At 35.7% G+C, this 21,197-nt stretch overlaps 1 protein-coding gene across 1 annotated transcript; it reads right to left on the bottom strand.

Annotated features, from left to right (window-relative positions):
- Nucleotides 1-817: 817 nt before the first annotated feature.
- C2H18orf63 (chromosome 2 C18orf63 homolog) lies at nucleotides 818-19,871 on the bottom strand. The gene is made up of 15 exons (XM_072851322.1): nucleotides 19,738-19,871; nucleotides 18,973-19,051; nucleotides 17,472-17,528; nucleotides 15,909-16,020; nucleotides 14,742-14,783; nucleotides 13,674-13,750; nucleotides 12,156-12,265; nucleotides 11,402-11,498; nucleotides 11,219-11,304; nucleotides 10,483-10,660; nucleotides 8,287-9,363; nucleotides 7,188-7,304; nucleotides 4,691-4,778; nucleotides 1,199-1,243; nucleotides 818-870 (listed from the first exon to the last, which is right to left on the bottom strand). Exons 1-13 carry the CDS (start codon nucleotides 19,869-19,871, stop codon nucleotides 4,722-4,724), a joined length of 2,223 nt encoding a protein of 740 aa, XP_072707423.1. The 3' UTR covers nucleotides 818-870; nucleotides 1,199-1,243; nucleotides 4,691-4,721.
- Between the last annotated feature and the right edge of the window lie 1,326 nt (nucleotides 19,872-21,197).

Genomic DNA, 21,197 nt, shown 5'->3' with positions numbered 1-21,197 from the left:
AAACCTGAAAAGGTTTTCATAAAGTGCATAAAGTTCCATTGTACCAATTCCTTTAGGAAAAAAGTTTTGCAAACGTATAGCCAAAGCACTGTTAAACTACAGTTCTAGATTGTTTGAGTTTAGGAGCTAGTGTTGTGACATTTGATTCTTACTTTCCAAGTAACACAATAATATTCACTTAAAAACAGCGATTATGGGGCAACAATCACATATATGTATATATTTGTAACTACACCTTCAAGTCGGTCATTGAAGATACATTTATGCTGATAAAATTACTCAAAGGGCAGCTATACACATTCTGCATGAACTGCTGAAGAATGGTGTTATCAATTAGACTCAAAAAAATCTTTTACAGAGCAGTTTCATTTCTGAAAATGGAAATTCATTAAAAATTATAACAAGAATTAAAGAAGCTGAAATCAAATCCAGCCTTCAGATTTTTCCCCTAAGAAAAATTGTACTGTTTATTTTCTAACCATTTGACTTGACAAGGAAAAGTTATTTAGGAATGTTTTACTGACGAAACAAAGAGGCCCAGACATTGTAGCAAAGAATTAAATATAATTATATCATAAAAAGACAGACTTCAAACTTCAAAATAACTTGGAATAATGATTAAGTGTGTAAGCAAGTACTAGGACAGACCTAATGTGATTCAAAAACTAAGCAATTAGCTAAATTTTCAAATTCATTAGAAGCTTATTAACCTAAACTGTCTGGAGAAGTTCTTGATATATGGATTCACTTGGCTATATGTATTTAACCCTCAGTTTTTCATCCAGCAACAGGTACCAATGATGTGAAATAAGCAGAGCAAAATTCACAAAGCTCAGAGGTCCTCAAGTACATTAATGCCCTCCTGGGAATCTGAATGGAGGAAAACATAGAAAAAGTTTAGATCACAAAAGAAACTGAAAGACAACTCAGAACTGTATAGTTAATATGCAGACAAAAGTTGCTGTATTTCCACATTTGTATTTTCATTCTGGTTACAAAGTTTGGATTTAGGGTATTCAGGTTAAATGTTTGCATTTTTACACAGAACAAGAAAGAATTGTTTCCTTGATAAATCTATGGTACTGTTCTCAGCTTCATCCTTCCTCTTAGGTCTGGGGTTTTAAATTTAAAGCCCTCAAAATATTAATCAGTTGTGGTGCTGGAGGAAAGAACTTTGATTGCAGAAGTGTATTCATACCTTCTTAACCAGCTGAGATCAGGTAGCCAAACCACATTCTTAGCTCTACCAGAAAGTAAGAGATAGAATCTTAAGAAACTATTCTTTAGCATTTTTAAATAGTCAACCATGCAGTAAATTAGATTAACCCTAACCTGGAACAATCCTGCAGCAATGAAAAATGGACAGGATAATGGCAATAATGTTATGATAGCATCTATTTTTTGGAGTATGTCTCAAATATTTAGGTACCAACAACTTACTAATGAAGACAGTCCAAAGGTTATTTCTGATACTAGATTTGACTAGGAAATTAATTTTCCCCCATCATAAAAGAAGTTGCTTTTTCATTGTACACTAAACATTTTCAGAATCTTTTTTCAATGAAAACCCAAATATTTTCACCACATACAATTTCCATGAAAATATTTTCAAATTTAAGTTAAATCTGTTTCTTTATAAAAACAGCTCAAACTATTATATTTATATGATATCTTAAAAGGTCTTATTTTAGCCTAATATTTCACATCAACAAAGCATTTGAAAGATAGCTTTGTTGAAATTTGTGTACCATAGCTTTCTAATTAGAAGAGAAATTCCTAAATGTTGGCTTGGGGCAATCCACCTTTTAGAAGAAACACTCCAATAGATCTCTAGCCCTTACATACAAAACTGCAGAGAATTTTTACCTAATTCCAGTTGTGTGGGATTCCCTGCCTTCAACCTGTGTTCATACAATAACTTTAAAGCAATGGTAGCAATTACTTTCACGTAAAAAGTAATACTATTATTACTATATGTGATGAATTTGTAGCTTCTCATTTCTACATTAAATTTGACAACTAAAACCAAAGTTCAGTATCATATGACAACACAGGAGCAGAGCAACAGGAGGGTTCTGCAGAACAGTGGAAAAGGCTTGGGAACTTCATTGCTGCTATTTTGAATATGTGTGTTCTAGCACCAATGTTTGTAATGATGCAAAACTTTCTTTTAAGTCATTTTTCTGTACTAGTGTGTACTCTCCTTTGGAAGCTTTGCGCTTCTGATTGGTCTTAGAAGCCAAACTTCCCTTTCACAGTAGTTTTTGACCTTGAAAAACGATAGGATGACTTCTGTTAATAAAAGACTAAGCATGGAGACTTTTTCTTAATTTGACAGCAAAAATAAAATGGCTTAATAGTCTTTATTTAAACTGAATAACTATTCAGGTCTAACTCTTGGGAAGGTTTTGAGCTCCAGATTTAGACCACCTACATTTAGCTGTCTGCGTATCTGCTAGGTGTCAAAACTCCTATGAAATTCAATGGAAATCTAGTAGACATACCCAACAGACTCTACAGAGCTCACGCAGCAGCAGATATCCTGCCCCCACCCCGCGGGCTGGGCACCTCTGCAGCCTTGGAGGTTCCACTGGCCCAATCTGCATGGCCTTGAAAAAGAACAATGTGCCCAGCATAGTCCAGACCCCTAAACACGGGGACGGGAAGGGGGTATCTCAAACTCATGCTTAATATCTAGCTATGCCAAAGAAAAGCGCGAGTCCTTCCCCAGAGAGTGGGGGATTGTCTACATATGGGCAAAACCAGAATGAATGAGAATGATTTAGTATTAAAATCAAATGTTCAGCTTCTTAAAATGTTAAATACTTCTCTCACATTGCATTATTAACAGACCCACTATTTTCACCAGCAAAACAAAGAAGAAAATCAGGATTGTGCTGTGATTTCCTGGACAAGTTAAGAGGCTGTGCAACTTGGCATTTTAGTCATAAAACCTGACCCTTTTTGCAACATAATTATAAAAAAATGTTTTTATTGTCATAAATTATAGATCTAAATCCTTCCTGTTGACTACATCATTGAATTCCATTGTAAGACCTTCTGCACCATAAATCTTGCTACACAGTAAACTTGAAAACTTACAAGTAATTCTCAAGTGTTTAAATGAAAACATGCACTCTGATTGCCTGTGTAGTAATACATAATAAAGAAATTCAGAGCAAAGCTTTTCAGAATCAAAATTGTAGGCACCAATCCAATAGCATAAGTTATTTTAGCTCTATTTTTCTTTTTAAATCATTAACACCAATGAAGAACCCATACCAATGGGATTCTTAGAAATCATATTTTAAAAACTTTATGGAAGACACTGTTTCCTCTCCAGGGTTTAAGCATCGCCTACCATGATCGACTTGATCGTGGCATTTAACTCATAAATAAGAAAAAAAATAGATTTTTTTAATTTAAGTAAAAAAAAATGAAGTTCTAACCATTCTCAGAGACACCATTTCTGTTCATCAGTCCTCAGTGAAAGTCACAGACTTTGAACCTACATATATCTATGCTGAATTGCTAAAACAGGTCACCTCTGAAGAAGGACCATGCCTGAACTTCCTGGCTTGAAGCAGGAGAGATGAAGTGCTAGACCCATGAACAGGATATGCTGAATACTGAAGTATGAAGGCCCTATATGGAAAGCTTCCATCCATACAATGGACTTTCTTTAGGGAAAGCAGACAACTGGTATACATGTTCACTGGAGGAAATTTATCCATGCAAAGAAAGGAAGGACATAAAGTGCATCTCTGAGACAAAATGCACATTTGGCTACTTGTTACCATTATGTTGAAACCAAAAGCCAGATTAAAAGATGCGCAATTTATATTTTGCTTCTTTATTGCTGTTTTTCTATTTGTTTTGTATAATATACATTTTTGTGCTGTTGTGCCTGTGTGACCATCTTGCTTCCATCAATGTTTTCTTTTGAATAAATATACTTCTATTTATCTCTGAAACAGTTAACTATATAGGCTACTCCTTCCTGCATGTTTTACTACTGATAACTTGTGATAGGCATTAGGCCAATAAAACCTAATGCCTATCACATAGGTCATATGCTATATGTATCCTTAATATTCAAGGAATATTCACAGGAAAAGCTTGTTCTGTCCTGCAAGACTATTATCGACAACCACCCATGATGTGGGTTGAAACATCTGGTCACAAAACTAAATTTATTCTTTTTGTATGGCAGACCATTTTGTCCTTGGATTAGATCTTAGCACCACAAAAGCATTTAGCCACCCTATTTCATGTAATGATATTAAATAATATACATAGTTTCACTTTAATGGTTTATGGTTTTAACTTCAGCTCAGATTCAAATGAAACTCAGCAGCACAACAACCAGGTTTATTTTAGTCTGAAAGAAAATGAGCCAATCAAAATACAAATTTAAGCCAAATTCTAAGTTCTACTAAGTACAAGATGTCTTTGTATTTAACGTTGCTTGTTTCACAAAAAAAAGCAAAGCTTTATTTGCTGGTGTCCAATAAAACCAAGAATCTGTTTCTGTTACCTCGTTATTTTGCTCTAGAAGCCATTTGTTTAGTAAGGTGATACCTTTGGAGACAGCTGATATCAATATCATGACGCAAAAGAGTAGGAACTATTATAGATATGTGATATTATTTTAATAAAGAAAAATATCTAAAATTTGGAATAAGCATACCCAGAGTTTTGTTTCAGTACTCCAGAATATCCTAAATAGAAGGCTTACTTCTTTTGGATTTCTTTAACTTTGAATAACCTTCTTCTTTCTGTTAACAAAAACCAAACAAACAAAAAGGCAAAAAACAGTAAAGCAAACAAAGCAGTAATACTAAGCTAACAGCTCAACTAAAAGGTTGTATCTGAGTGAAATGCTTAGTTGAATGATATGGGAAGTAATTAATAACAGTTTTTATTTTCCTATGTAAATATAATTTAAAGTATGTTTGTATGTACAGTGGGTAAATAATTAAAACCAGAGCTATTTTGAAAATACCCTTTTACATGCTGGCAGCCAAGACTTTCAAAACCAACTGATCATTTTTAGTGTCCAAACTTGAGATAAAGACAAGGGCTTACTCTTCAGAGAAGTGTTTAGCAGTGTCCCCAGTCAGCACTATCGTATTTGAAACTGGAGAGAGGAGGAATCAGACTAACAAGCACTGGAGTGTCCATCCCTACCCCAGTTAATAGACAAGTCCCTCTCCTAATCCTGAGACTCCAGCTGAAGCTTCCCTGGAGCTGTGCATCCACCTCACTTGGCTCCAGCAGTGGCAGTGCTGCACTGGCAGTGTGGCAGGCAAACAATGAGAATTTGCTGTCCCCTGCCGCTTCCCAAAAGTAGCTTGCAGGGCTCAGGCTGGTACCTGTGCTACTCACAGCCTGTCTGGAGAGAGAGGAATGGCACAGAGCACTTGTGACTCATGATTAGGACAGAACAGTGCCCCTTCCCCATCCCAGCAGTGCTGCCAGACCAGCTACAAGCTCCCTGCTTGCCCAGTCTGCCCAAGCTGTAGCTCCATGCTCACAAGCCCTAGTCTGACTGAGTCATTCCCAGTGGCAGGCAAAGGACTTCAGCACTTAATTCGTATTATGGTGGAAGTCTCCCTTCAGTACTCAGACCCCTGGGGTTGTTATTCTTATAACCACAGTTTTTAGTTGCTGTTTTTGTTTTCCTCTTTGTGAGACTGACTCCTGACTCTACTGCTGTAGTATTGCAGCGCTGGGCCTGTAACTAGTGACTCAGTGATGGCCCTGTGGAAGGGCCTTTCCCAGCTGCAGGTGGATGGAGCCAGCTCAGAGCAGCTGGGCTAGCGTTTCCCACACCAACTCCTCTCTTCCCTGCTGCAGCCCGAGCTCTAGGGTACGAGTGCATTCCTGCAGCAGGCCCCTGAGGCTGCTCTACTGGCCCTTTCTGAACTGCACGGATAGCACAGACTGTGCTCTTTTAATTACCATTAAAAGTTACAGAATTGTCTTGTATTTGGCTTTAAAAGCATAACAAAACAAAAAGATGACAGATAAAATTTAATGTTAACAAATGCAAATTAAGTGGAAGAATCTGAATTATGGATACACACTCTTAAGTTCTTAATCAACAGTTAAAGAGTTTGCTGACAAGGTGAGTTTATATATTGCAACATGTGACTAGGCAAAAGCACTTCAGATCAAGCATGGGTAATGAGACCTCAAATGGTCACACTTGAAATGAAATACAAAAGGCAAGAGAACCTGGGTGAAAAGGGAGTTAGATATGTGCAACTTTTCCTTCTGGCTTATTTTGTAGACTTATTGCACAGTATTTTCAGTTGAGTATTAGCAGAAATAATACATACATATCTATATAAGAAAATACAATTGTACTGAGCATTGGAGACTCGGGACCTGTTCCTTCTAATGGGCCTAATTTGTAGGTAGTAAAAACAGAGAGAATGTGGTTGTAAGGAGAAGGAGGTGGAAGATACAACTGAGCTTTAAAGAGCTGATATTTAGAAACAGAAGTGTAATCCAGTGGTAGGTAAAAGCAATATTTAAGAATAATGAAAAAATATTTTGAAGAGGAATTTAAAAGTACACACTATTATCATTAGATCCGCATCCAGAGGAAAAAGTATATAAAAAAAATCATATTAGGAACCTATCTAATTGCTGCTGATGACCCCATCTAGTAATAAAATAACAACTTAAATATATAAAATAATTAAGAGCATATAACTTCTAAAAACCCAGAATAAATTACAAATAGCCTTTTGGAACTCATTTCTACAGAATGTGCTGAATTCAAGCACTAAAGATGAGACACTTACAGAGACAATGAGAATGGCCGTAGTTATATTGGGCAAGATAAAACTGTTTTCTGTAGAATCAGAAAATCTGCTTCAGAAACATATTTACATTAAGTAACATCATTAAATGTTATCATTTCAGTAGTATCTTTTGCAGGAGACAAAATGCATGCTTGAAGTAACAGCAACATAACCAATGGTTAAGGTTAATTTTATCCTGGTTAAGGTTAATTTTATCCAGAGCAGGCTCAATAAGATTTCTTGGTTTCCCTGTTTTAACTGGAACGTGCTAAAATGAAAAAAATTAAATTTGCCTTTTTATCTCTTAATTCAGGTCCCTGTAGGCTGGATTAATTCTGGTCCCTGTAGGGTGTATGTGTGTGGGGTTTTTACCTGTCTTTTTCTGGCACAACCCTTCTTTAGAGATGCTTCCAGGTTGCTCTCCTTGATTGAAGAAGTCGGTTCTGACGTCAGTGTTTCACATGTCAGATACTCATTCCCTGTAATCATCTTAAAGTATAGAAGTTTATACCTTCATTAGCAAAAAACCCCAGTATTTTTGTACTTGTTAAAATGACCTACTTTTTCAAAAGGTGCCCTCATAACACAAAGTTGAAATAACCTTCCAAATTACATTTTATAGGTGAAAAAAGTGATAAGCACAACACATTTCATCCATGTGTCCAATCTGTGGGGTATCATCCTCATAAAAAATTGCACTTAAATCAGCTCAGCTATTTATTTTATTGAAAAGAAGATAGAATCATAGAAAATGTAGGTTGTAAAGTACCTCTAGCGGTCATCTAATTATAACTTTTACTCAAAACAGAGCTAACTTCAAAGTTAGATCACATTGCTTTGGGCCCCATTCAATCAAGTTTTGAGGATCTGAAAGGATAACAACTCTACAACCTCTCTGTGCAACTTGTTCCAGTACTTAACCACTCTCACTCTGAAGATTTTTTTCCCTTATGCCCAGTAGGAATTTCTCCTGTTTCAACTTGTGCTTTTAGTGACATTGTAATTAAACTTGTATTTGCAAAACTTCCATGTTTGTCTAACAGCACAATGACTTAACACACACTGCAGTCAGCACTACATAACTGATGAGGTTTGAGATTCCTTCCAGGAGCTGTTCATTAATATGGTTTCATATGAAGACAGACTGAACACTGAAAATTTCACCACGTTAACCTCACACAAATCTTGATAAACTGATAAACTGTCTTAAAGAAAGGAAAACTAATTATCCCACCTTAAAAGTCCCAAATAAAAAGTGTGTATCTCAGACAAGACAGTAAATCATCTTCCCTTTCAGAAAAAAAAGCAGCAGTGGCTGAAAACATTAACTTATATGGTAGAAATTTTAGAAAACTATATTGAGAATTATGGTAGAACATGATGAAAGCCATGCTCTTTATTGCTTAATGTTGTTTTAGAATATACTGAATTTGTGAGAACCAGTGAGAACGAGCTGTGTAATTTACCGTACCTGTTCAAAGTTAGATTTGAAATGATGACTGGTTGTCTTAGTGATATAGTCCTTAGAATGGCATGCTGCTTTATTTTCTTCATTTTTGGCAATGCACACTGTATCATTTAAGACAGATTCATGAATATTTAACCCTGCTTCTTCATTTGATCTCTTTGTTTGTTCCTGTGATAAACCAGAATTTGTCATTCCATTGTCTAATTTACAAATCTGCAAATGTACTTCTTTTGACTGGTGGTGTTTCTCAAGAACTTGCGTGGTATTTTGACTTGCAAACTTTTTTCCCCTTCTTGCACTGGAAGTAGGCGATGCATATGTATTCAGACTCAGATTGATGTTCGATTTCTGAAGCACTGACCCAACATTTTTAAGAAAGGAAGGAGAATTTGCCTTTTTGTGATTGACTTCACTTGAATTCCCACCTGAAGCTGAGTTATCAGAAAAATCAGAATTAGTCATTTGTCCACCAGACTCTGTTTTCCATCGAAATACAGGTATTCCATGTTTTGCACACTTTTTTGCATTCATTACCTGAAGTACGCTGCTATGAGTAGGATTTTTGACTGACATATTTTGAATGGGTTTGTAAACGTCAGTTATGCTGGACTTGCACACGGTCAGCATAGAAGATGAAACACCTGTAATTTTTATTGGTGAATGTCTTTCAGCATTTTCTCTTTTCTTCCCACCCATCTGATTTGTGGTCTTTCCATTCATTTGCATCAACTTTCCTTTGAAAATTGGTATAATTTTGCTGATTTTTTGGGTGGAGAGTTCAGAGGCTGAATTTAAAGGCATTCCTAAAGATTTCACAACTGGTAACTCTGGTACTCCTGGTATTTGCCTATTATTCATTGATTTCTCTGTTGCTTCAATGCTAACCTTTTCTTTACCCTTACTGCTACTCGAAAAAGTCTGTGTTTCTGGCTCTTTGATCAAACGCTCCATCCAGTGGCTGTTTTCCATACTGCATGATGAAGAAATTCTAGGCAAAGTCTGCTTTCTTGGAGGAGCCTGCGTTAGAGATACTACACAAACCATCTCACCAGCCAATTTCATATGCTTAGGTTTTATTTCCTGCAATACAACAAGAGTTGCTAAATTGAATGAACTGGATTTAAAAATCTGACAGTGCCACCTAAGGCATCACTATATGATATCTACCTAATATACATCACAATATATAACCACACATTTTCCTGTTTTGAATTAGAATGAACTATATTTTAAACAATATTTTGTTGTCACTATAAATGAAGATTTGTTTTCTCCTCCCCCAGTTCTTCGTTTATAAACTATGCTGGAATATCATATTTCTCAGAAGGAAAGACTTAAATTATGGTTATTATCTTGGTTTAGTGCTTTCCAATTGGGTAATGCCTAGCCCTTTTGAGGGGGTCTGCAGAGAATTTGACTGACAGGGCTCCTTGTCTCTTAAGACTTCTAAGGGCATCTGTATTCTGAACAAAAGACAGTTTGGATGTCTATAAAAACTGCAGATGACAAAGAGGAGCCATTCTAGCTTTGATCACTGAAGAGACATAAACAGGAACAGCTTTCTGAAAGAGGATTATAGTATTTTAGAATCTCCGCAATTTCTGTCACTATTCTTTGTTCGGAATTAATTACTTCACTTCTTCTTTCACACACTACTACCAAAGAAATTTGAGTCTCAGCCTTTGTCACAACCTCAAATTAAAGGAGTTTTGATCGCTTGCCTCCTTTCCATCACCAGACATGGAGTAAATCTTACAGCTTGAGTGTTTTTAAATGCATAAGTCCACAGAACTTTATATTTTTCTTGGTTTGTTTTTTTAAAAAATAAATTGTAATAATAGTAGTAATAATAACAATAATAAATATTATTATAATTATTGTTATTGTTATGGAAGAGGTGTGAGAAAGTTCTGGATATCCAACTGTAAAATAAGGCCTCTAGAACTGCAAATATTGATAGCAACTAATTAACACTAAGTCCAATTTTTAATGTATTTGTGATGTGAACAACAACATAACAATGGCAAATAGCAATATAATATTTAATTACACTTTTAATTAAAGTTACATGATTGATAGTTTTTGCTGTGAAAAGCATAGTTTTATGCTTTTCCTGTGTTCTGAACACAATAAAGACCACTTCATACCATGAACAAAGTACATACCATTGATATGTTTATGAAAAAACCTTACACGCACCGGAGCTCTGGAGAGTTCCTGTGTAGCATAAAGTGCTTTATTTGTCATCTTTATTGGAAATCCACATAGATGGGAAAGATGACACTTCATGTCAGAAAGAAAAGAGTTCAACACACTTTCTGAATCTGTTCTAGGGAAATACTGCACTGGCTGACTTCGAATGCAACTTAAAGGGTACCTGAGTAGTTGTTCAGGGATACATAACAAGTTTCTTTTCATTTCTATAATTATGAATCATCCTTCATTGAGCATGAACATGTCTAAAGCTTTTTGCAAAAAGGTGAACAAAAGCACTTACTTTCTTAAGGGACTAAATCTTATAACATTACAGGACTTCAACATGATTATACCATAATAATCTACCATAGTAAAGATTACTTAATATAAGCAATCCTTAGTCTAGTCTTTCCTAGAAGGAAAATTCTCTTTAAAACAAATCTTTGTTGGCCATATTTTTACTGGAATTTAACTCTTCCTTTTACATCACCATTTAAAGTGGCATTATCATGTTTACAGAAGCTGTGAAGCAAACTGATCTATTCAACTTACTATTAGTCAATACTAGTACAAAGAGACCTGACTAAGTATTTTGTTCCAATTTGTCTAGTGAAACAATTCTATACTGACTTCTATGAAATTACAGAAGAAGAAAATGTGGCACAATCAAAAATGAAAATTTAGATCTTCACTAGAAGTGTAGTAGAGGAAATGTAACAAAAATATTCTGAAAGGATACGTGAAGAACCTTTCCCCTAGTGGCTTGAAGTAAACACTGAAGTATATTTTTGTCTCTTCAAGATCTTCTGGAAGAATATATCCATACTTTAAAAAACAAACCCACAAACATGTATTACAAATACAATTTCAATAGGTACAAAAAAAGGAGGGAAAAATGAAAGCAGTGTATATTGTTTCTTACCAGATTCTTCCAGTGCATCTGAAATTCTTTATATGAATGGAAAGGAGATTCTGTAGGAATTACATGGCTGATGTTTATGATCTGACCCATTTTCATGCTGTGCATAGGTAAAGAAGGGATGCTTAAAAAGGGTGTCATAAAACTCAGCTGAAAATATACTGGACTTTTGGAAATAAAAAGTAAATTTAATTTTTGGCACTGAAAGTATTTATGGGTTATTTTTATGTTTTGAGGACTAATGCCTTTAGCTCATAAGTTTATGACAGAACAATATCAATATTTCCTGAAGTATGGAAAAGAACTTGGCACCTATAAGTCTAATTTCTCTTGTCTCTAATACTTAATACCAGTGAATATAGAACAAAAGCAAATATATCATTACTTCTCATATTTTTAAGATGAACATCATAGATGAAAATAGAGATACTTTGTGGCAAAGGTGGAAATATGTTTTTTCTTTAAATTGACACTTTCTGCTAAAATTATATGTGAGAAAAATTAATGCTCTTGCATATCACAGAAGTAGCAGAGAGATTACTAAAATTGAAATATTTAAATGTGTAATTTATGATTCACTGATTAATTTTTCTCATTTTCCATAACACTGAGAGCACAAAAGGAAAAAAGTAAGATTCCTGAATGTAAAACAGACTGTAAAACAGAAGTGTTCTTATCACTAATATCAAATTCACAATTTGTATGGCAAACATTCCAGGAAATGTTTGTTTCTGCTGAAATGTAAAGAGACTCCTACCTTGGCAAAACATAGCACCAGTTACTTAATATTGAATGTTGGTGAATAACTGTATTTTCACTGCTGTCAAACAGCTTTAAGGTGTTTGCTGAAATATCAAAATCTCCCAGCTTAAAACAGAAAAACAAAGTTATTTGCAAGTATTTCTACAGCGGTACAAAATTAAAATTTTCAAAAATAATTGCGTATCACAATACACTGAAGCTTACACCTTATTAGTCTTTTATCGGCTCTCACAGACTGCTTATTTCAGAAAATATTCCCATTATCAAATTGCACAGTATCTTATGTTAGAGCCTACACTTCCAAAAGTTATGCAAGTACTAGGTTTAAAGGTTATTTAAATCAGTGAGATTTAAACTTTATTTGAAGTGTTTTAATATGTAAGAGTACAGAAGGAATTTCTCAAACTAAGAACTCACTTCCATGTGCATTTTTTAAAATTCACATGAGAAACCCATGTTTGACAGTCTAGTAACTGTGTATGCCACCTTGCCTAATCAAGTGCAAAGATCCAAGCAACAGAATTAATGGGATGTATAGCTTCATCCTGTGAGAAGTCAAAAAACACCACACATTTTCACAATGTGAAAATATTTGACTGTAGGGGCCAATCAAACACTGAGATTTAAGAAACATTTTCCCTCTCTACTGGTCTACCAGGGTTTGCATTTATTCACTGACAAGAAAATCTCACCATTTCTGTTTTAGAAAGTATTAAAATTATCAAACTGATAATAAAGCCACATCATGATCACTTCCATCATTGCTTTGTGTCATTTTAGAATTGGATTCCTAAAGATAGCTTTAATGTTTATGCTGTCCAACTAGGTCACAGAAGAAATCCTATTCTTCTATTCTAAGAAAGGTTTGGATCAGAAATACTTATTTTGGAAGAAACCAGCAGGCCTGACAAATATGCTCCTGTATGTATGGACATATTCAACAAAGGTGACATGGCTGTCAGAAGGATGGTAACTTTTCAGCCTCAACCACGACTTCTTAAACAATTTATTTATTATGCTTACATGCAGCATAATCCAGGCTGCCTCTGTATTTTGGAAGCTGCATAGAAAATGAAGCAGATTCCAGAATAATTATATACAGGGCCTTTAAACATGTGCTGACAACTTACCTGTAGCTTCACTTTTAAGATGTTACTCAAAACTGTCTATGTATTACAGTGAGAAGTGAATGCCTTCAAGAAAACACTGCTAGAAGGAAATCTAGAATCATAAAGACACTTCACTACTATATTCTGTTAGCATTTTTGAAAGGTCTCTTAATTAGTCTAGAATCTCAATTTTACAATGCTTGCTAGAATGCATCAATATAGACATAACATGGATGTTATGCACTTAGAGCAGATGCAGATAGTCAATGAGTATGATTACTCTCTTAATACAAACAGAAATAAGCACTCCTATCCCCATCATGCTAATTGCAAGTCACCTAACAGAAAATAACATAAAGATTAGTAAGACAAATACAATCATAGCAAATATAACTGGTTTATACCTCAGGGGGTGGCAACCGAATTGAGCAAGCCTCCACACTGATGCAAAGCTGTCTCTCTGATACATTGAGGTCTATAACTAAAATAAAAACAAAGCGCAAAGCCCTGTTTTGAACTACAGTTCATCTGTTAGAAAGCTAAACCAAATATTTATTTAAAGTAATTGTTAGTCAAAGTGCTGCATTGGAAAATCAAAAGGCTAGACTTCCTCAGCATGGAAATTAAAGTTAATTTCATTTTAACTGTGAAAAATTAAAATAATAATGAATTACCATTCATACAGTACACCTCCCAAGGAACTCATGGCTGTCCATGCAACTGGATGCTTGATACTCATGTCCTTGATACACAAACACCCAATTCCAAAACAAATGTGGTTATTATAACCATTGGCTGTACTGAGTCATCTAGCCCAGTATTATGCATCCAGAAGTGGTCAATAGGAAAGACTACATGAGCAAGGCAAGCATTTATTGACACGTCTCCAGAACATCCACCCAGCTCTGAGCAAGCTCTAGCACAGGAACTGAATGTATTGTGCTCCTCAACATGTGTCCCTGATATAAATTTAGGCTTCAATATCCCCAAATGTAATCTTTAACTTTTATACTGGAATAAAAATATTACTTTGTAATTTTTGCAATAGCTAAGCAGTATGCTTTGTGACTTAATTTTTGTGAACAGCAAATGTAGTACATACAGGACAGTCACTTTAGCTCATTTTCCTATCTATTATTATGAAACTTTCACATCACTTGCAAGACTCATAATTTGAGGCAAGTGCATTTAATTGTAATTATCGTAACTTTTAAATGGTAAATTTCAATCTATGGCTGTAGATGAATAGTACAGAAATTACCTTTTTTGTGGGCAATTTTTCAAAGGTGCAGTTGAGCTGACAACTATTATGTACAGAGCATCATCTGCCATCAAGTGTATTTTGACTGAGGTTATTTCAGAATGAAAAACGAAAAGACATTGTGTTGGTAATACCAAGATCATGGCTGTATGGAAGCACATAACTATACCTTGCTCTCACAAGTTTACCATGAACAGAATATTGTACTTACCAACAGCATTTTGCCTTCCTGAATGAGACAAAAAATCTTTTCCTTAATAAATAAAATAGATAGACATTATTTTCTAAACCCTATGCCTAATGTCTTTATGCAAAAAAAAGGAGAAATCACACAGTTTCGTTTGTGTGTGTCATGAATGCTGAAAGGCTTGTTCGTTTTAAGGAGAGAAAAACCCCTCTATCAATTAATGTTTCACTGATTCATTAACATCTTATATAACAGATATATGAAAGTATATTAGTGGACAGCAATTTATACAGCAATTTTAGTACTACTACATATTTTACCATCTATCATCAGTTTTGCCCAGCTTTAGCAACACAGATGATTAGACAAGCTGCATGTACCAGGGTCACATTGCTATTAGTCAATGTCTTTCATTGAAACCAGTTTTATATCACCTACCAGCTAGCCCTCTACTTCTAGCTGCTATTCCTGAATAAGTTGATTTCATTCAGAGAGCTATATATTTTGAAGATACTGAAAACAAGATAGTGTTAATATTGTGGCTGGAAATTAGACAATAACATAAACACATTTCTCAATGTATATTTGGAATGATCTGTACAATTGCTCAGCTTAAGAGCACATGACAGTATGTGAAACACATCTGTTTTTCCATACTTTGGTAATTCACATTTATCCTACACAGGAGTTGGTAGAGAGATGTCAGGCAAAAGAACTACCATCTAAAAAGACAGAGCTTGGTAGAAGGAGGTGGTCTGACAGAAAAACACTTCTGTATTAGAAAAGCATGCAAACCACATGCAGAAGTGACCCTGATGAAAGCATGAATCTGAAAAACAGGCCCAATTTTTAGAAGACATTTACTGTCCAACAATATTTGGTTTGGAAATTATTAATCTGATAAGTTGCATTCAGTTGAAATAATTATTTGATTTATTACAAAGATGGGGAGGAAGATGAAAAAGTGAATATGACCATTCAGATTGTTAACTTGAATCAATGAACTTGGATAAAGGAACAATAAAAATGCAATCAAAGACAAAAAATCAGAGGATAAATGAATGGAATAATTGAATATAATGAATGAAATAATGATGGAAATGAAATAATTATGGAAGTTAAATTATGGAAAATAAATGCAACTATAAAGAACTGAAAACTAAATATCCCTGACCCAGGTGAGTCAAATACCTTGCACCAAGAGATGACCAGCCTTGTTCCATCTGGGTGCAAGTCTGGCTGTAAGTGTGTAGGAGAGACAGGTTTGGAGAATGGCTGGACTAACTGTTTGTGGTGCTTCCAGCTAATAACATCAGTGAGAAAAGAAAAATACATTATTAATAATTTAACAGGTTTTTTTAAAGGCTTCAGTCAAAATTTAATCAAAGATAGTGCTACTGCATCTTGGAGCCAAATCCTAGTATATGTTACACATCTTTACTTTTCATCTACAAGAAGTTAGCACGTTATTTGATGTAGGCATTTAGATTTCATGCACCATCAAAGTAAGGTGCACTACAATTCATTTAATGTTTTCACGAGGCTGATAACAGACTTGGGGAAAAGATTAATTGAACTATACTTTACTAGAGTACTTTACTAGATATGCATCTCTTTCCAGACAATAGGCACAACTTCCAAAATGTACATATATTAACTCTGCTGTGAAACTCAAGACCAGAGACATTTTCTTGCAATCACAAGAACAATAGATAAATGTAGCTTTGTTCACCCAGCAGTACTACTTGCCTGACTGCTTGCCTGTCCTGCATAGCTTTCTATTGACAATTAGCATTAGTCAAGAAAAATAAACTAATTCCTGTGGGTTAAAAAGAGTTAACTAATACACCTCCAAGAGGATGTTTCTAACGAGATCCTGCAAGAATCTGCTTGCAGGTCATGGTTATTAAATATACTTCATACTACTAATCTGCCGGTGTTGGAAAATCTAACAATGACAGGTCAGTTACACTTATCAACACAAAGCAGTTTTGTAAGTTAAGCCTATTTGAGCAATATATGCCTTACTAATCCAGATATGCATTTACACTTCCTGGAACAAAGAAAAATACACCCAACAGGCTGTGTAAATGAATCACGAGAGCTACTGGCTTTGCTTACAGTCTTTTGACTCAGCAATTTTAGTGTGTGCACACATACATTCATAAAACCCACAAACATTGCATACTCGAAGATAGTAAAGCATATGCATAATGGTCTAAAAATTTAGATGTTAAGCTGTTTAGATGTAATGAGCTGTTAAGCTCATGGGTTCCATTTCTTCTCTCTGTTTTTGTTTTGTTTCTCTGAGACTGTCTTACACAGCTTGGATAGACCCAAAACGTGAATGGGGAGATAGTTCAGATGTCTGAACACCCCCACCCACGGAACCTATAGGGCACACGCAGAAGGGGTGACACTAGCAGAGGAGCTGCAGGTCTTTGGCCGGAAGGACAGGTCTGTCGTTGCCTCGGGGCCAAATCCCAATGTCCCTGAACAGGATCAGCATCCCACTGCAGCAGAGAAATCTAGTGAAATTGCTCAGGAACTTCTTAAAACTTTTGACTCTGACAAAATATACTCACTATACCCAGATTCGTGAGAGACATTTTGTCTATGGGACAGACTTTTTTACCCTGAAACTTGGCTTCTGTAGTGCAAATTGCATGCCCTACCAAAAATACTCATCTCTGGCAACAGCAATTGCGGGCAAGCATAACAGTCTTAAGAACTGTGACATCTTTCAGCACTTACGGTAGCTCCTTGTTTCTCTATGTAGGCTTGACATATTCCTGATCTGTAAAATGGTATCTAAAAATAAAAAAAAGTTCAAGTGTCTGAAATTAAGGGGTGTTTTAGAAAATCATAAACTAAATTCTGGTCCATCAGTGACTTTGCCTAAGAAAAACAGGCTAAGGAATAGTTAAAACAAACACCATATCCTGTATTTTAAAGGAGAATGATAACTAAAATTAGTTGAGGCATTTGTCATAGTGTAATCTCATTTCCAGCTAAAGATACATTAACAAGCAAGCACAAGACAGCCCAAAACAAAATCACAGAACTCTGCCCCTGCTGCTCTCATTGTGAATTGGGTGGCATCTTACCAGTGGAGTCCATTCTGTTCCACAAAAGGTTCTCCATCTGAAAAGGCCATTTCGTCAAAAGAGTAGAAGACATAAGTTGTCATCTACATTACTAATGCACAAAAATAAAAGTTTGCTTTAAATTACATAATTTTACTTATCCTTGATCCTCAAACAAAACACTTCTTAGAGAAACATGCATGTATGTGTGACAGATACACTTGACTCCTAGCCGTACTTCGGTTCAGGCTGACCAAGAAGCAACAGGCCTTATGTCCTTGGGGTGAAGTTGCGAGCTGGAAAGCCCCTGGGTCACGTACAAGGGAGTGAAGGTGTGTCGTGATTTAGCTTCAGTCGGCAACTAAGCACCACACAGCTGCTTGCTCACCCTCCCCCAGGACAAGCTGTCTTGAAAAACATTTCGAAAGGCAGTTTTGAAACCCAGAAGTACAACATAACCAAAGTACAGAACAAGATATCAGAGCTAAACCAAAGACATCTGTCTTGTCTATACTATTGACTAGCAGCCAACTACCTCACCCTATAAATATTAAAATCAGGATGGGCCCAGCTCCCTGAATGGCATCTGGCCTGCACGCCAGGCGACTCTCCCCGTGAGCAAGGACACCTCTCAAGGTTAGCGATTCCTTACCTGAGACTAAGAGATCCTTCCTTACCCAAGACTGAGAGATCCCTTAACCCACGAGAGATCCTCGGTAAGTGACTGATAGCATGCTGAATTAATAGTATGAAGAATTACTAATCCATGTAGCTACTCAGGTATTATAAACACTGTATGGATAATTCCATTAGATATGAGTTGTTGACCAAGTCTGAGACTAAGATTGGATCCCGCTGCACCTAGGCTCCAAAAAGGAGTTTAGAAAGCAAGGGGGTCCACTCTGAACCTTGTGACTCAACGGGAGGGTCCTCTTTATTATTCATGCCTCTGGTCTTTGTATGAGTCATTCTAACTCAATTTTCCTTCGTACGTTTCTTCCATGTAGTAATTAATAAGATGAACCTTGCCATCGAACTTATTGAACTCTGTCAAATTATTATTTTACCTCAATAAAATATATTGCTGCTTCTCTCTTTTGAGTGAAGTGCAGTCCGCTCATCTGCGACAGTATGTAACTACATATACTTATTTACACAGTGATACTGACCGCCATTACAACTGAAATTTGATTTAGTGTTCCAATAACAGGTGCAGAAAGGATCTCTTGATGCAGGAATAATAACTGTCTATAAAAAAAAGTTAGAAAAAATTTCAAAAATAATTTTCCATACTTGATCTTGTCAGCTTAAATTTATTTTCCTCACCTTCTGCAAACATAACACATTCCATTTTTAATCGGTTTCCAGTGGTTCAGTACAATATATTGGACTAGTCCAAGTTACTTGCTCTTAACCCACCCACAGTGGTCTAAGACAAAGACTATGGGCCTTTGGCACATGAACAGAACTCTCCAAAAGTGTTCCTTTTGGAAGAGTTCTCATTTCTTCCCTTTCCTATTAAAGGGAATGACATAATTCTTGGTGAACACTAAGGAGCGTACATATGCTTTCCGAGTATTCTTTTCACTCAGTCTCAACCTACATAAAGCAATACAGTATCTCAAATGATGTACCTAAAGCATTCCAACTTTGCAAGTGAACACAGATTAATTTTAACTATTTATTAATTTCAAGTAGGTGGCCTTGTTATTTTTAGCTGATGACATTTAAAACATAATAGTAATGTGGGGTTTTTCCCCAATAGCCAGGAAGTTCTCCACCAAACCCCCCCCCCCTATTTTGAACAATTTTATACTGTTTGCTGATGATAATAATTTTGCTGATTTTATTAGTTAATTCTAGTACTGCTAATAAAATCTTTGAATAACAACCACCAACAGCTTCTGAAAATAATAATCCTCAAAATTCTTTACCTGCAAATCTTTATCTGTGTACTCCTTGACTCAGTTTCTGGTATCTGAGAACTTAGTGTTACTGTAGTGGCACAGAGTTTTTGTAGCTCTGGCAGACTGACAAAGAACAGGGACTGGTGCCTGGTGTCATTCATGTTATATTGTTGATTGCCCCAAAATGGCACGTGGGTCTTAAAAGAAAAATTTTCATTAATTTTTATAAGGCAGATATTTGTTAACAGAACTTTGTAAGTATATGGTATCAGGTAAATTAATAATCAGTTATCTTCTGATTAAGATTAGGTAGGCAATATAATATAATTTGGTCAACTAAAACAGACAGCTCAATATACTTTTGCTATAAATAATGCATTATACTTGAAAAAATAATTATTTACAAGAGTCAAAATATTCAGAGTAAAGACAATGACAAAAGCATCCTTTCCACCTTCTTCTCAGTCTACGTTGGGGCTGGAATCTATCAGGGATCCAAGAGCTGAGGAATCCCTTGGCGATCTTGATCCCCTCCTGTCCGGCAAGAAAGTTTAATTCCCAGGAGCTCAACAGCGATTTCCTTACTAAGTCACACAAAGACTGTTGCTGGCCTGTCGGAGACAATGAAAACCACAGAAACATGGAGGCACACTGGAAATCTCTTTTTTCCCCACACCAGGCCCCCTTCGTAGTGTTACAGGGAACTAGTGTGCTCCCTGCTTAAATCAATCTCTCTTCTCAAGCAACAGTTGAACACTGTATTCTAACCTATGCAGAACTGAGTACATTCTTACACTGTACTGAAAGCTGTACTGATCCAGAATCACATTCAGCTATATGACTAATAACGAACACAGACAATTTGTTCTCCCATTCTTGCTCTCAAAGGAGAAATGTATGAAGAACAGCATTTTGTCTTGTGAGAATTTTTAATAGGTGCACTCCTACATTCTTATCAAATGATGAAGAAAACATAGCTGGTATTTGGAGTGGAATGTGATTAGACATATAGTGGTTCTATCAAAGCTGTCTCTCACATCCTAAGCTTTGCCTTGTAATAGAAATTATTGACTATATTTTGTGTTCAAGAGTATGAGGCAGTTTTGGGCTCAGGCCACAATCATTATCTTGAAGTGCACATGACCTGATATTTCATGCAAAGTTAGAATACAGAGTACATGTATGTTCACTGCCATAGCACTGAGCAGATGCGCTGCAACTCTGTCATTTTTGGAACTTTCTAAAAAGCACCAACAAGAAGAACAGAAAGAACCAGAATTTCAGCCTGAGAATGTGATCCTTTGATGCAATACTAACAAATTTCATGTGAGTGGGAGTAATATGAAGTTATGGCTGTTATCTGGCCTGTTGTATGCTCCTATGTATTGCAGCACAGGCCAGGCTGAGTGTAAAAGAACTAGAATATTTATAACAAAAAAGAACATCTAACATTAAAGTATTTAAAGAAAATACACCTTTTAACTATA

This window comes from Ciconia boyciana, chromosome 2 (genome assembly GCF_034638445.1).
Source record: "Ciconia boyciana chromosome 2, ASM3463844v1, whole genome shotgun sequence".
Lineage (NCBI taxonomy): Eukaryota > Metazoa > Chordata > Aves > Ciconiiformes > Ciconiidae > Ciconia > Ciconia boyciana.
Note: the sequence above shows the minus strand (reverse complement) of the source record. Positions and strands in the feature narration are given on the sequence as shown.